The following is a 17,717-nucleotide window of genomic DNA, read 5'->3' on the forward strand; positions in this document are numbered from 1 at the left end:
CAATGTAACACACTGTTAATGGAGTGCAGATAGACTGAAGATAAACCAGTCACATCACTCAGTCACACACTGACGGGCAGACACTCCAGGGGAAGTAAAGTTCTGTGTTTGTGTGTGTGTGTGTGTGTGTGTGTATGTGTGCCATAACTTCATGGTTACTCCAGCCTTTAGCTGTAATTAAATGAAAGGAACAGATATAATTTAAGACTATGGACGCACTTATCTCTTAGTCAAGCCATTGGTAGAGCGTTCCAAAAGTTCCTCCACTCATTCACACTCGCACATCATTTAATTTAGCTGCTGATGACTTTAGCACTTCTGCACAGCAAATGGCAACTAATCAGTCCTGCGTCGCCATCCGTGTCTTTTTATGGCCCCAAAAAAAAAAACGAACAGAGTTGATGAGTAAGGCATTCTATCACTATTCTGACACTGTAAATTATTCATTTGTTTTCATCATCGCATTGGTTTTCTCTCTCACCATTATGTGTCTCTCTGCTCAGAAGTTGGTGTCCCATTATTTTGCCGTTTAAGCATGCCCGTTTCATATTTTTCATACTTCTGTTTAGCTGCTCTTACTTTCTCCAGAGTACTGTTTAAATCACTTCTAGTCACTGCTCATATCTACTCCTCCTCCCACTCCTATCTCCTTCCTCCTCTCACCTTGCTCTTCCTCTCGTCTTTTCCACTTCTATCAGCCTCTCCCCCCTCTCTTTCTCTGGAGACATCGGTTTGTTAATGACTTCGCTGCGGTTTGTCTCTCGCCTGGCACCGACTGCGGTTGATTATCTCACCATCAGCATTCAGCGTCAGAGACATCTGAGAGGCTCCTCCATCCTCGCTGATTTGGACGCGGAGGCGCAAACACCTTGTGATGTCACGCACGTATGAATGCTAACGAGCATCTATACGAGTGCTGCAGCCCGTTTTTTTTTCTTCACGAGACGCACAGTCAGTCAGACAGGAGGAATTACCTCCGCTCGATTCAAAAACGTGTCAGTCTTGTTTGAATTATGGATGGGTTGTGGGATCTGCGGGGAGCCGTGTATGTGATTTACAAATGGTTGCCGGTTCTAGCGAGGTTCACCTTTGTTGTGGAGTTGTGCACTAACCCTGCTCTGACAATCAGCAACACTGGAGGAGATTTGTGAGAAATGGGCACATTTACAGTTATAAACACGCTAAGGCCTGAAATGTCTTCTTCTCCTGTAAAATACCAACCTCAATCATTACTGGTTACGCTTCGCTGGCTCCAGATTAACTAACCTGAACTGAAATTGAAATGGAGAGTGTTGAAAGCTGGCTCTAAAACTCGATCAAGGCCAGATCACGACCCTTGGGCAAATTAATGTGGCGCATTATGGCTTAACCAAAGACAAAGGGTAATAGGAATGGTCGAAATGCCGTCTAATTGCTTGTGAAAGTCTTCCTATTAGATGGAGGAATCAAATCATGTGTGTGGGAAAGGAATGGCATTTTAACCTCCGCTGGGCTGCACGGTCAGCTCCTTTCTCTGTAAGTAGAACCAGTGATGAGTCATGCACACACCAAGACACACACTGAATGGCAACAATTTGGATCTGATGATCCTTTTGATAAAAATCAACAACAACAAGGCAGAGAGTATTTTCCTTTTGCCAAAAACATAATGGCGGAGGAGCTGCGATTGAAAACCATTCAGGTGTGTATGCGTGCGCGTGTTGTGCGTCTGTTTGCGTGTCTGTTTGCGTCACTAGTTTTCACACTGCTGTGAGTGTGATGGGCATGCAGCTGAGAATTGGAGCTTACTGTGCACAACAGAACATCATCTCATGGCCTTGACCACTGACAAGTTATAGCTGTGCGGGGTCTTGTATAGAGAGAGTGCACACTTGCACAAATACACATAAAAAAAACACACACAGTTATTCACTCTTTTCTTACTCCCTCACCCCTTGCCCCTCTCTACCATCCATCATTTAGTCTAATGTCTCCCCTCTACTCAGCCATCAAAATCTTGCTGCTGTTTCTATTTTTTCCCACTTTTTTTTTTTTATCTCCTCCCTTTCTCTTCCCTCCTTCTTGGGGGAAATCAGCTGCATCAGCACTGCGCTTATACCTTCCATCCTGAGAACACACGGACACTTGCACACACACATTGACTGAGTGGATAGGATTAAAGACCACATGACCTGATTTGGTCTCTGTCTGTTTACAGCTCGAAACATGCATATATTTGGGAGGAGATCACAAACACTCGCGCAGTCATACAAACTGTTCAGATGAATAGAACTGCATATCGCTGAAGAGCTTCTTTCCATGACTCATTCTCACTCAAAACTCATGGCTGGAGTTTTTACATTCTCACGTATGCTGATTTGTTTCTCACCTCGTTACTTTCCATAGAGCCTCCCTCCCTCCATCTGCTGTTCAACACCCCCATCTCATTACAATATCTCCTCTCTTTTGCCATACAGCCATCTTTCTGCACTTATTCTCTGTCTGCTTCTAAGTCTGTCTCTCCCTCCCTTGTTCCCATGGGTGGCGGTGGGATAATTGGAAGCAGAGGTTCCTCATTGAGAAGATGCTGAGGCCAGTCAGGTGGAAAGCCCTCTTAATAGACCTCTGCTCTAGTCATGCACACACACATGCGCTTATGCAAACACTTCCACACATATACTCCATATACTCGTCGGTAGATGCGCACATACAGCGCTCCTCGGAGGCCCTTGTCTCTGCGTTGAGTTTCAGTTTTTATACAGCAGAGGAAGCCAACATTTTCTCCCTAAACGGTGATGTTCTTCCTAACTTCTCTGTCTCCCTCTTTACCCTACTTCTCTGTCCCTTACTCTCTTTCATCCTCCCTCCATCACTTTTCCACTCACTTGAGACACCTGCGCTGCAAATCCGTTCTTTTGTATCGCTCAGTCTCAATCACATCTTGCATCTTTTTTCCTCGATAACAGGCAATCCCCCAGCTGGCGTTTTCACAATACCGGCTGCACGCCTCAGATTGCTACAGCCCATATCACATTGCAATATGTAATCTCCCTTTGCATGTGAAGCCAGTTTTTGTGGTTTTTTTTTTTTCTCCCCCCGACAGTATCCATTTTGTTTTCTTTTAGTCTGGAAAAGGTGATTCAGCGCCTTATAAGATGATCACGATTTGGATGCAGCAGTTTGTAAACCCCCCACCCGCCTCCAGGCTCTGTCAGCCCCCTCCATCATAGCTTCTAAAACCCCCCTCATTTCCCAGCAGTTCACTGCTGAACCAAGATGGCTGCCTTCCAACTCAATTTGCGGTCAGCGAAGGGGCTATTTGCATGAACATGTGTCCCATCGTTTAGCTGATATCCCACTGTGACAATCTCACTGAGAGGAGTGAAATCATGCATACATTAGCGTCCATGTCTCTCTTTGGTCCAATTCATCTTTCCAGCATTGATGTTTTGCAATATTTTTTTCCCACCTCCAATGTGCTACTTAAGTATTAAGTGAAACAACGGAGACCTCTTAACTCTGCAAGATAAAAGGCAGGGATGTAATAGATTGCAACAAGCGGTAAACACGTATGAGAGACAACAGTGGTGACATAATATGAAAATTAAAGTGGCACTTGGGAAGACACATTTTAAGGATGAGCTAAAATAAAGGTGATCAGCATGGCCCTTTATTAGAATCTGAAAAGATTTATAGTGCGTGCGTACACACATCTATTACCATGCAGAGATGAATCCACCTGTTGTGACTTGCAGAAAATGAACAATGGACACATGTTCTTTGTGTGTATGTGGGTGGTTGGCAGAAATGCTAAATGGATGTAATAGCAGAACCAGGTGATGTTGCTGCTGAGAGTTAGTGGTAAGACACGGCTCATTACTCAAAACTATATTACTTGTTTCATACATAATTCTCACACATCGGTTATTAGTCCCTCTGAGGCTCCATTTGCTATTATTCATTGCAGTACTTTATTAAAAATCTTCAAACATTCTGCCTCCTCTTACTTGAAAATACCATAGAAATAATTTGACCAGGTTATTCTATCAAAAATCATCAAACATGCTTTATTTCTTTGATGATTTGATAATTCGAAGCTCTTGGAAGCATCTCTGTTTGAGTTGATTTTGGGGCCCCCTTGGGATGAAGCCGTATGCATTTTCTATTTGCTGTACATGTTTTGTAAATGTGTACAGTAAGTGTGATTTTTGATGAAATATGTCTTCCTGCTTTCTTTTATTAGTAAAACGTATCACTCACTTTGGTAAATAAAAATGGGCTATTTATTTAACTGCCTCCATCTGACACCTGCTCTGCTGCAGTGGGTTAGAATGACTTTTTAGAAAATGTCTATTTTGTCTATGATGGTCTTGTTTGCTTATAGGTTACCTAAAGGCATCACAATAAATGTCATGTTTTTTTCTCACAGGAGCTTTTAACTGAAGTAGTCCTGAGTGATAGAAAACATGTCATTTTAATAGTTATGGAGGGAAAAAGCTAGACAACAAAAGTATTTTTATTTATTTTTTAAATTAACATCGGCACATTTGCGATGCACTTTTCTTTAACCTTTACCCCAAAAAACACTACAAATCATGATTCACCATTCTGAATTTACAATCGAGCCAGCGTATATTTTATTTTGAAAAACAAAATGAACAAAGTCACGTGTGAAGGTGTCCTGCGTTCACGGGACAGGAGCACTACCTGACAGCACACAGTGAGACTGCAGACAGCTGCTGCAAGTCTAGACCTCGGGTGTCACGTTTGAAGACATGCATCTCGACAGTCTGGAGTTCCTAGAGTTTCTAGAGGTGACTAATTATTATTTATTTTAGGTGCAAAGAACTTAATGTTTTGATAAGCTACTTGTTGTCAATTCGTGGAGCTGCAGTGACACTGTTGTCTTTTTAACTCTTAAGAAATGGAAAAGCATGACGTTATGATATCTGACCAGACAGCATCACGTAGCACGTATCGTGTGTGTGATTAATGTCAATTAGTTACACCTGGTGAAAAATTGCAGGGCTATTCTGAGCGTCAGAATGACGGTACAGTCTTAGTTAAATGTATACTGGGTTCAGTTGTCGTTAAACTTTATGCTGCATTCAGGTTGAATTAGCCTATGGCTTTGACTTTATCGACTGTTTAATTTTCACTGCCAACCTGCGTCATATGCAGGAATCATTCGGTCAAGTCTCAAATAATGACTAGCCTACTAGCAAACAGAGAGGGAGAAGGTGTGGAGAAAATTGGCGTGTAAAGGAAATTCACCCTGATATTGTTTAGCCTGAACAATATAGCCTTCCACTTCAACAGGTTAAAAAACATATTTTGTATTTTATGGAAAGGAAATGTAGCATTTTGACGTGTGTCACTTGTTTTATTCATCTCTAAGAAAGTTATATTTCCAAGAGTTGTACTTTATATGTATTTACTTTTAATTGAATATTGAAAATAAACTGTATCTTATACTACGTATTATAGTACCTTTTTGCAGAAAAGACAGCAACTTTAGTGCAACTGAAATGCAGTAATTTGTATGACAAAGCTCAAAAACAATACCTCTGCCTAACAATAATAAAAACAAAACAGCTAAAATATCATGCACTATAACATTTTTTTTTTTGCATGTGTTTATCTTACATGCCCCCTGGCTACAGTATTTTAGGTGGTGTTTTGCAACATGGTCTGGGGCTGTGTTTGTCATGGGCAGCTGGGGAACCTGGTCACAACATCGAAGATTATGCATGCATTACCAAGCTGTGTTTATGCTGTGTTATGGATACTTGAACCTGTGCTTGAGCCATTGATATATTTTTATTTATTTTGGTGTTTAAAACCCATGACAGTGACAAATTGAAGAAAATCTCCATATTGCATTTAATATTCAATTCAATTATATGTTTATAATCAAGCAATTAGTGAATATTGCTGTTAGATCTTTTATGTTATTTCATAAATAGTGAAGCTGTATGTTCCTTTATCGACTCTGCCATATTCTTTAAAGATGTGGTTGCAGTAGTTTGGATTGACCTTGTGCATCCTGGGCAAAATCATGCACAATTTACTTAAATGATTATCTGACAAAGGTTAGTATTTTAAAATAAACGTCATTTTTTTGTTTCCAAACCTGAAGGAATGTCTACAGATGTTTTTTTTTTTATTCCTGTCATAGTTCGCCTGCTTGGGAGTCATTATAGATAAGAACAGCTCTTTCATTCTGTTAAATCTTAGAAGAGATAAGTGAAGGTTTATTCAAAGGCTTCAGAGGTTTTTACTTTTACATCTCAAAGAAGGATGGAATATGTTCCAAGGACCACTGATCATTTAAAGCATCTTAGGACCAATTTTACACCCTCAGATGTTTGATAAATACAGGTCAAGGTGAATGAGAGGATTAATATTCATTTTAGAAATGAGAAATGGAAACACATGATTAAGTAGAATTGCCTACATTAACAAGAGAGGTTTTTGAGATTTGTGCGGGAAGTAAAGCTTGCATGCAGTTAGGACACGGTGTAACAATGTGTACTAACTGTATATGTTAATGTTGAATTCTTTGCTCTGTGATTTTCAGTTTCCCCTTGCAAACAGTATGGTATCTGGTGCTTTTGTATTGAATGTGGACAAACTGAAGTGTGGTGCTTTGTATTTGGGAGCTGTTGACTCAAATCACAACACTCAGAGGCTCGTCAATAAACGGCTCGCGGTGAGCCAAAAACACGATATTCTCAGGTGGTGTTGACACAAGTCAAAGCCAAACATATCAATCACGGATGTGGATATTATCTATGCACTGTTATGTCCTCTTTGAAAAACTCTGGTTAGTAAAATTGAGTGTCAGTGCCTTGTAGAGCCCTATCCTTCCTCGTTCTCCGTATGTGTGCGTGAATTACAGAGAGGAAAATAGAAATGGGGTGCCGGGGTAAATATGAGGCGCTGCTTCGCTCACGGGCAGTTAAGACAGGCTGTTACAGTGACAACAGTCATGTGAATAAATATCAGTACTGGAATACCTTCAGGAACATGGCATGATAGGGGTAATAGCAAAGATATTATCTGTTACAGTGGGAAATCTTAAACGTCCTGTTGTTTATTAGAAAATGTTGACTCTTCTTTTCAAATGATTATTCATTCCACAACCGGAAGCTGTGTTTGTAATTTACTTGGGGGACATAATTGCCATTCCTCTGTCTTTGTTGATGGAGAGAAATCTGTTGATGTTTTCTTTCCTGTTGAGGTCTTGGCATTTTATTAATTTTAGGATGATTCAGAGCCTGGTAGCACAAAAAAGTTATCCTTGAATGCCAGAGGCAACAGCCGGTTTGATGGAAGTGTGCTTCATACCTGACCTTGCAACCAACTGTGCTGTTGATTGGATCTTTTTTTTTTTTTTTTTAACCGTTATTGTCCTTCTGTCCATTTGTTCTCAGGTTAACGGGGTTCCAGCTGCCTTCACCCATAGTGAGTACAGGCTCCAGGATCACACTGTGGCTACTGTCAGACTATGCAGTCAGCGGGCAGGGATTTAAAGCTGTCTATGAAGGTAAGAACAATTCTATGGAATATTTCTCAGCCCCTCAAAAAGTATATCATAATTTTTCCTACAGCAAAATGTGAATGTGATTATTTATGGTTATACATGTTTTATGAAGTAATTGGGCTGTAAGTCACAGTTTGTGACTTGATTTCTTGCAAACATTCAGTCATTGATTTAAAAAAAGAAAAATCATCTTTCTTGTATCAGTTACTAATAACAACAATTTCCAATATTGAGGGATCTATGAGCCTCTCCTTTTGGTGATTCATTGCATAATTTTAAAAGGCTTCAATGCTTACGAGCAAGGCTTTCAGATATCCAAACAAAAGGCAGAAAACAAAGCAAGAAGGATATAATATGGCTTGCACTGGGACTCATACTAGAGAACAAAATTAGCATTGTGCACTGAACCAAAAGATCATCAGACTGTTTCATATAATACCATTCTATCCAGCTTTGTTATCATCTCTTCCTTTCCCGGCCAAGACTGGACCTTTTTATCATGGTGACACGGAATGCTTTATGACCCATGACGGGATGATATTAATGATGGCACTCTTCAAACCCATGCAGGATGAAAAGGGGGCTGAGGGGAGGAGGGAACACACGCAAGTGACTAATTAGGCTAATTACCTGACAGAAGTTTGTCAGGTTTTTTTTTTTTTAAGGTTTTGTCACTGTGCGGTTGTGGCTCATGGAGCAACATCAAGTGACTCAGGAGGCCTGCAACCACATTGCGTGACAAGATAAAAAAAAAAAAAAAAAGAGCAGAAAGACTGCAAGTCCAAAGGGAGGGAATGGGGGTATTGGGTTTCATTCTCACTAGTGGAAACAAAAGTGTCAGACTTGTCTAGCTTCTGACCTTGGATGATGTGATTGCCACTTGGTACTAACGTGTTTGCAGAAACTTAAAAAAAGAAATTGGTAACCATGGTGATAAACAGCTTTCACTCTCTCTCATTTTTTATTTCACACAGTCATACAATAACATACACACTCTCAGCAAGCACCAGCTAAGTAAGTAATGTTATGTAAATCTCAAATCTCTTCGTGACTTTGGTACCACAGTGGCTTGTTCAGGAGTATCAACCCTGTCCCTCACCAGGGGAAATGAGTGCAGACCCGTAATTGCCTGTCACCCACCTCACATGACACAAGCGAGACCAACTGCACTGACCCGTGTCACAGGGGAAAAAGCTCCGCTTTGCTGACACATGGTGCTGCCCTGTGGGTTAGAATGAATTTTAATTAGAGAGTGAGAACTACAGGAGGAATTCAAATCACAGCATCAGTTCACTGTAACTGAATGAATGGGAAGACCACCCACCGTTGGCCTTCCTTATTTCTCAGTGAACTCCAAAGAAACATGTAATTCAGACATTTTTTTGTAATAATTGTAATGCTTGAACCATACTGTAAAAACAGGAATATAAGTAGCACTGGTATATAAGATGCAGTCTGCTTTCGGGGGTCTTCAAGAGGGAGAAAAAGGTTTAAACTGTCTTCCTGCATAATGACGCTCCATTGATTTTAGCAAAGTCAACAAAGTGCACTTTCTATGCAACTGTGTAGCTCTTTTTAGTACCATCTGTTTTCACCATGTGGAGTTTGAACTCCTGCTAGCTACTGGTACAGCAGTTGAGCTCTGAGCCCCCGGTAACGTTGATAGTTGTGGAGTACAGACCCACAGCCTGCGAGTCGTGCTGCCCACCTCAGCTGGTCTCTTGTTTTCTTTAATTGAGGAGTCTTTTCAGTCAAGCCAGAACTCCGCAAGGTTTATTTACTTATCAGTATACCACTGTTTCTTATTATGCAGGATTATGAATCATGAGGGAGAAAAGCTGTTAAAAAGTTGTGCCGCCAGCCTGGTCCATGTCGCTTTGTATCCCAGTATGGTCCAAGCAGTGAAGTGGCCGCTTGCAATACACAATAAATTGGGGAACATTTTGAATAGCATCAAGTCACGCGCAGTGGGGGATGGTGGCGTCTGTAGTAATGCAGCACGTCTCATTTAATACAGGTATATTGGTCATAGCAGTATATAGGACGGGCACAAATGTTCTGATGAAAAATAGGAATTACATTTGTGTCTTAAATGCAATTTTAGGATATTTAAAAATGTAAAAGACAATTGGAACTCTTAAGTTTTAAGTTTGCCCATTTCAATGGCACAATTTCTTCTTTTTTTGTCATTGGCAGTCCATACCTGCATTCAGGATGTTGTGAAGTTGCAAATGCCTTTTCTACTATTGAACTTCCCAGAAAGCTGAGCAACACCAGAACGATGTCACAGCAGCTGACACACTGCTTTGTGCTGCTTTGTAAGTCCGTTTGACTGTAAGCCACTGGAACAAAGCCTCTGCTTTGATTTGATAGTTCACAGTTAGTAAATAGTGCACAATGGTCAACAGGAATCCCACTTGAAAGAAGGCAATGACCAAAGGTAACCAGTGATCTCACTGTGTATCATCTCAAGTTAACCATTGTCATTATGAATGTGCTCATAGAGAATCAATCAATCAATTGTTTTTCAATTAAGTTGTTTATTTGAAACAATATGAAGGCACTCACTACCAAATCTATTGGCACATAACCAGTCTTTTTCCTCTGATGTGACTCCACAAGTCGACCTTTTAGCTGTAAAATGTGATGGACAACCACAGCACTACATGCATAATGGAGTTCTACATAATCTCCTTTTATTGTCTGACAGAAAGCGCTTTGTATAACTGTGCGACAATAGCTCAACCTCAATATAGATACAAACCTTAATGGAGCAAGTTATGACATAACCAGTTGAAGAATGTGTTTATTTGTGTGTGGCTTTTTCTTTGAATGACTTTCCATTTTCATGTCTTCTGGTTGCACCATTCCTTGACCTATAAAGTGTTATTCCTTTTCCCCTCACAAAACAGACCACATTTAAATGCAGAGTTGTTTTCCTCAGGAAAGGTAATCTTGTGTGGAGAGTTTAGAGCTAAAGAGTTAAAGCAAAGAAGATTTGCAAAGGGTATTTGTCAGTTTACTCATGTCTCTAGTGGATTCATAAAAACGCTGGTGTTGTTTTTTCTCTTTTCTCAATCCTATATTCTGAGAGGAAACATTAGTGGTCATTTGTTTTTGACCTCTGTTTAAAAAAGGACAAAATAATATATGAATAGATGTCACTTATTTTTGCTAATGCTTTATGTGTGACTGATAGTTCAGGACATCACTTGTCATATTCACACTAGAACCATTTTCCTCTGAGGTCACAGTCAGGGTAGAATAAATTAAATGCTGTATTTTATCCAGTGGAACATAGTGAGATATTTAAACTTAGAACAACAAACTTGATCACCCTTATGCTACTGAATTTGAGCTAAAATTACTGTTGGATAGAAATTAGAACCTCTGCTATCGTTTTCGTTATATATAATATTAAATGGTAATAGTAGGAAGTAGAGAAAAGTCATGTTGGCTGTTGTCCAACAGTAACTAATGAGTTTTCAAGATACGGTATCTGAAGAATCTCTGTGAAGTGTCTTTTCAGTTTGTGATTAGTTGAGGCACAGGGAAACAGTGGCAAGCTGTGTGAGTGTGGTGATTTGTCTATTCTTAAGCTTAACTCTTTACAAATTACATCTGTCATTCTTAATGTTGTTGTAATGGAGTAGTTACTGAGCTATTACGGGGGAGCATCAATTAACTCCTACGTGCACCTCTTGTGTATACATTTGTTTGTTTGACTCGGTAGCTCTCAGTTTAGAAGTCATTGAGTATGAGTGTTTGACTTTTACATACAGCATCCTTCCTTTTCTTCAAATAGGATAAATGTCTTTTTCTCAGCCTGCATGATTGGCTTCCCTCAGCATGGCTTTAGGCAGTTAAACCTCAGCACTCTACAGCCTCTTTTTATTAGGACCGTGCTAACCATCCACCATTTTGGTGCGAGCCCATCTATCGTCTATATTAGATATCTGTTCTGTTTTAGCCCACACTGCAATAAGCCTAAGTGCTGCACAGTCCATCTCCTTAACACACTGCGTAATGGCCGAGACCACTCTGAAATCTCTCCCCTTTCGTCACCATGGCAACCGCAAGACTCCTTTTTTCCTGTCTTATTCTTCGCTTTCTCTTGACAAAATCTCTGTTCATACTTAATCTATAGAAGAGGTCTAACAGAGGCAAAAAGAAATAGGAACATTTTCTGAAAGTATCTTAACGTCTGACTGCATTTCTTGTGCTCCATCACTGCCTGTATTCTCTCCATCTTTATATCTCTTCACTTCTCACCCCTGTCTGCTCAATTTTAAATCTCACCTTGTACCCTATTTAGCTACCGTCACTGTATTTTGATGCCTCCTTATGTTGTCTCTCCCTCTCCTTCATTCTATTGCATAAAGTATGATGATGATATTCAGTCATGTGTCGCCAAGTTTCTCTTCTGTCTGTGTCTTAGTTACATATTCAATGTGCCTCCCAACTGGGTCATCTGAGGAAAAAAAATGCAGCCAGCCCAGCCGCACGACTCAAGCAGTCTGCCTCCTCAGCATTAATTCCCTGCAGGTGTCTGAAATAGGATAAAAAGACCTTCACACATCATTTTGTGGAGTAATTAAGTATGCTGTTATAATCAAGACTTGCTCACATTCATGTAGATTAACTACATCCTGTATATCAAAGAGAGAACATTGTATTGCAGTACAGCATGACAGAGAAGTCGCATTAAAAGGCAAATCTAAACAATAAAGTGGTAAAGTGGAAGCAGAGGGAGTCCTTTCTGCAACACAGCCTCCTCCTGCATCCATCAGAGCTGATCTACAATTGTGTCTCTATCTAACCCCCCTCCCCACTCGCCCTCCTTCGTATTAGCATGACAGAGAGGAAGGAGGAGCCAGAATAGATGAAGGTGATGAGAAACCAGTGAGGCGTGAGTGGATCTTGTGCCTAATTGAAAAATGAGGCTCATCCCTTTAAGTCTGGGAGTTGGCCAAATAAAAGTGTGATGGCAGAAGAGAATGGAGAGTTATCCTGTGCCAGTCCCTGTGGTGGTGCTGATCATGCTGTAGATACAGTGACCATGTTAAACACCTGTAGGTTATGTAGCCTTTATTAAAGGTTTAAGTCACATCAGAGTCCACCATGAAAAGGGTCTTAACACTAGGAATGTATTCTTCCTCAAGCAAGGTTGTTTAACACAAGCCGTATTCATATATGCACTCTGGATAATATCTCAGGATTAATTTCAGGAAGACTGCTCCGGAGATTCTCCTGACCTGGCTGTTCACATATGCTCCTCACAGCTGGAGACTATCCCTGTAAAACGGGAGGGGGGGTCTCCTGAGGTATGATGTGACATAAAAAAAACAACGCGGAAGTAGCGGACGAAGCAACAGAATCCGCTACACAGCGCTATAATGACAATATTTGCCTTTCAGCGCTACGTGTAGTCCAACAGAATGACAATATCAATAAAAGAGCGAAGAACAACATAATGCATCCATTTAAATACGTGCACGGAGATTGTATAGCGGTCGCATGCATACAGTCTATGCATCGTGCAGCAGTACTGTATAGAAACGTCACTCCCCCTCCTATTGGCTTGAGGTGAATGCTCTGGAGAATATCCTGCTGCGTTCTCACATCAGCCCACTCTGACTTCCTGCGGAAAAAATACTAGGGGTCAGGCAGGAGAAACTCCTGGTGAAGTCCAAATGAAAAATGTGGCTGTTTGCATTCACATATACAGCTCCTCTATGGAAATATCCTGAGTTGTACAGGAGATTCCTGCAGGTGTGAAAGCCCTATTATATAAGCGTGCCATAGCTTTCTATGTTAAAAAAAAACAACAACAAAAGACAACAACAACATAATCAAAATAAATTAAGTTATGAAATTGATGCATTTTCTTTTTTTGATCGCGATCACTCACATGCTATGTCCTTTTAGGTGCATCTCCCTGTAGATGCAGTGATGGAAAACAAATCAAACATTTTACTTCTTACCATTCTTTTGAGCTGTTTTCATTGAGTTTTTGATCTGTAACAGTTCATTTTATCCTTCCATCTACCTGAAGGTCCTTACTTTATTTCAAAATAAAAGCAGGGTTAAATTCAAACAGCAAAGTAAAGACTAGGCATCACTTAAGGCTCTGGATAGTCAATGTAACCTTTGTATGAGATGGACTTGGCTGCAGTCGATTTCTTTTGGTGTTTTCATAAAAAAATGCTATTCAGTTCTTGTTTATTGATGTCTTCTCTCACACAAGATGTGTTTAATGGCTGTTATTTCTTTGGGACCATATGGTTTAAATCCTCACCTGGACTTTCAGCTGACTGGAATTTCAGTTTTCTTCTAACAAAACTAGTTTGCATTTTCCTGGATGTATTCGCAAGTGACTAGCTAGGTCCAAAAGATGTTGATCATGTTTTTCTTTTTTGTGTGTGCTTTATACAAGGCAACGCCTGGGCCTTTTGATGTTTTTTCATAAACTCCCTTTATAATTTGTTTTGAGAATAATTTGAACAGTGCAACCTTGAAAGTCTTTTATTAAGCCCTCTAACAAAAAGTATTTCCTTTGCAATTTTTTGCATTATGCACATTTATTATTTATTTCTGAGCCTTTTTATGTTGTTGTAATTATCTATGAAACACCTGCTTATTTACGACTTTTGAGCTAAAAATTATATTGAAGTTGCTGTCCTGTGGAGTTACTACAGAAACCAAACAGTGATCCTTGTAACAGCTGATTTCTTGATACATTGTTGCAGCTTTTGCTACAGGATGAATTCTAGGCTAGACTACAGTCACAGCTGGACTTGGACCAGAAAGGGCAAGAAAAGTGCTTCCTCTTGGAATGACTTTAAATAGGTTAAACGTAGTCGATGCTAAATGGACACCTTGCTAGCTAGCTATCATTCATGTGATTATGTGAGTGCATTGACTAGATTTCTTGTAAAATGTGGGCTGTCTGGCTCACTGGGAAAGCAGGGCTTCCCATCTGGCAGATTGTAGCTGTTATTAGTGTCTGGCATGGGAATCGGCCAGCAGCGTGTCTGACCGTTAAATGCTCCTGACACTTAATTAATGGCTCTTTGTTGTGTGGCAGTTCTCCTTCAGCCTAATGAAGACTGTTTCAGCTCTCTTTTGCAGACACACACAAACGTGCTTACATAAACACTTGCGTATGCCTGGCATGCACAATGACTTTCACTAACACACACTCTAAATCAATACTCTTGTGCAGCAGAAAAATTCAGACAACGTTCAAAAAGTGGTGATTAAATTTGTTTTGACCATGGTGCATTAGTATATTTATTGAGTAATTTGTTTTTACCACTAAATCGTTTAATATTTTTCTTCCCAATAGTTTAAGATGATTATGAGCCAACCTTTTGATTCTTTGTATCTTTCCTCTGTAGAGACAGTTTAATGTTGCTGCATCATGTATAATATTAGTCTTCACCTGCTAGGACTGGTGCGGTTCGGTTGATGTGATGTTGTTGAAATCCTTTCAGCCGTCTCTTTCCCTACTTCACATTATGTTAATATTTGATACTGAATCCCACATCTGAGCAATTCTGGGATTATTCTATATATTTTTTATTTATCTTTTTATAGAACTGACACGAGCTAAGAGAGCTCTTGACAGTTCCCATTGCCCCACTAGTCATTGCAAGAAGTTCACTCAGCACAGCACTGCAAGACACACTCATTTTTAGGTCTCTTCCCCTCGTCCCTTCTTGCCCTCTATTTGTTTTCTGGGTGAGTGGCCGGCAATATAAAGTCTAGTCTGTGGTCAGGACAAGTTGTTGTTTTGCTCTCCAAATAAGGGTTAGAACACAACTACACCAAAGTTGCATGCGGACACACCAACACAGAAGACGGTCAAGTGCACCCAATCACACAAGGAGTGCACACTGAAACATAGCATGATGCATCCACTGTGCAGTGGAGCATGTAGAGAAAGGTCATTCTTCCCTGTGAACTCTTGGCTTTGGCTGAGTTTGTTTGTAGTGCTTCATGCAGCTGAAGAATTGTGCATATGTCCATCTGTAACACCAGTGCTCCATAAGGGCCTGAATGGTCGACTAATGTATTTATCATCAGAGGTAGGAGCATGCTAAAAAATATTCGTACATATTTACATTATTAATATTTAAATGGCTGCATCAAAATCAAGTACTTGTTGTATGTTTTTTATTTAGAATTTTAAAGGCCTCTCTGTATAGGTATACTGACATCTATAGATTTAAGAACTAAGAAAGAAACAATTGTTAAAGATTTTAATCACTTGACTTTGCTCCTTGGCTGTTTTTGTGTTTTTTTTATATAATTACATCGTAAATAAAACAAATTGTTGAAATCAATTCATGAAATGATCTAAGTGCTTGTATGGAAGTGCATTTGTGTGACTTTGTAATGGCTAACACATGTTGCTGTATTGCTCTCTCCCTATGGGAAGCAACTGAGGTGTGAGCAGTGTGAGACTGGCACAAAGTGACAGACAGTCAGAGGTGATTACGAGGGTAGTGGGCAGGATGTGTCAGTTGTGTTATGTGTGTGAAGGCATGTGATTGTGTGTTTCTATGCAGCACACATAGTACATACAAGGCTGTCGGCTGTGCAGTCAGGAAGAGTGAACACTGAGGTGCATGCCCATCTTATTTTGGCTACCGTGAAAGGCTCTCTTTGCTGTGCTGTTTCCACACTGACAGGGCCTGCACTTTGAATGTTAACAACGAGAGGGGGAGGTGAGGAAGATGAGGGGGACACACAGGAGACACAGAGACTTCAACTAGTTAAAAGGGGTTAGCTATAGCCAAGGGAGATCGAAAAGTAGCGCCAACAAAAAGGGTGAAGAATAAAAATAGGATTAGAAAAAAAATCAAAAAAAGGTTGAGAGATAAGAATGACTCAGTTGTGAAGTAATGTGTGAAGCTATGGGAGAATCATCATGCTCCACCCTGTTGGAGATTCATCATTGCAAAAAGCAGGTCAGATGAACACAAAGAACACCACACGGCACATTTGCTGCACTGTTACTCATGCACTGCGCTCACCCTTCTCTGCAGCCATGCATATTTTAGTTTGTGAGCTCATCTCCTCAAAAAGCAGCAGGCGCCCAAACTGCTCTCACTTCTTCTTTGACATCATGTGACCTGATTATAAGAGGTTTGACCGCATTAAATGTCACCCCAAACATTTCTTCCCCCTTTACTTGTTTGGGTTGACTTCTCCAGTGTTGTTGTTCCTCCACTGTTGATGGGTGGCACCAGTCTGGCTCACTAATTTTGCCACTTTATGAAAGTGTGTAATGAAGCGCCTCAGTTGGCCTCTTGTAAATGTCATCTGCTCAGCCCTGTGGATCGTAGACTTTGATGTGATTAATACAGGCCTCAGATAACCCTCAGTGGCCACCTGGCTAAGTTCGGGTTATAGCTCACCTTTTGAAACTGTGCCCCCTGTTCAATGAGGGCTGTTAGAATAAATCAAGTTCTATGTAGGAAGCTGATAAGCTCAGCTGTTCCAATAACAACAGTCTTCTGTTTTCACCTGCGAAACCTTTCGAAAACTAATAACAGTAAGATACTTTGAGCCTTGTGTTTGTTGGTTAAAACATTAAATTAAGGTCATCTGGATTTAGCTTTAGCAGTGATTTAATCTTTTTGTGTTTTTTCATCTTAATATGTTTTAGTTTACAGTGAAATTACACTTCTTTGATAGAAGTTTGATAACACAGTTTGTAAGCAAATCAATTCAATAGAACAAAAGTCCATGACAATGACATTGTATCCCCTTTAAATGAAAGAGAGGCCTACTTTGTTTCTTTAAAGGGTTTAACTTTACTTGGACTTAACTCTGAATACACTGTCTGGTGCTCGTGCTACACAATTTGTGCATAATTGTATGTTGCAGTTTAGCTTTTATCCTCATACATGTAAAATTGACCTACCTCAACACTCCTTTATCCATCCATTTGCCTGCTCTATCTTTTGCTCCATCTGTATTGCCCTTTCCAACAGTAATTTGTATCTCTTCAGCCCTCTATCTCTCATCAGGATTAGCCGCCTTCGCTTGTTAGCTTGCTAGCTCTTTTTCTCTCTCACTCCCACGTTTGTCTCTTTCTACAGTCCCTGTTTTGTGTGGATTATTGCCCGCATTGTCCTAAGATTAGACCGTCATTGTTTCTGATTTTTGATGAAATAGAAAT

At 40.2% G+C, this 17,717-nt stretch overlaps 1 protein-coding gene across 1 annotated transcript in view; it reads left to right on the plus strand.

Annotated features, from left to right (window-relative positions):
- csmd2 (CUB and Sushi multiple domains 2) overlaps positions 1-17,717 on the plus strand; it is a 220,753-nt gene that overhangs the window by 38,119 nt on the left and 164,917 nt on the right. Inside the window, exon 3 of the mRNA XM_061060012.1 lies at positions 7,416-7,528. Coding sequence (XP_060915995.1) covers positions 7,416-7,528 — 113 coding nt within the window. The remainder of the gene's footprint in view (positions 1-7,415; positions 7,529-17,717) is intronic.

The sequence above is a fragment of the Labrus mixtus genome, chromosome 16 (genome assembly GCF_963584025.1).
Source record: "Labrus mixtus chromosome 16, fLabMix1.1, whole genome shotgun sequence".
NCBI classification, from domain to species: domain Eukaryota; kingdom Metazoa; phylum Chordata; class Actinopteri; order Labriformes; family Labridae; genus Labrus; species Labrus mixtus.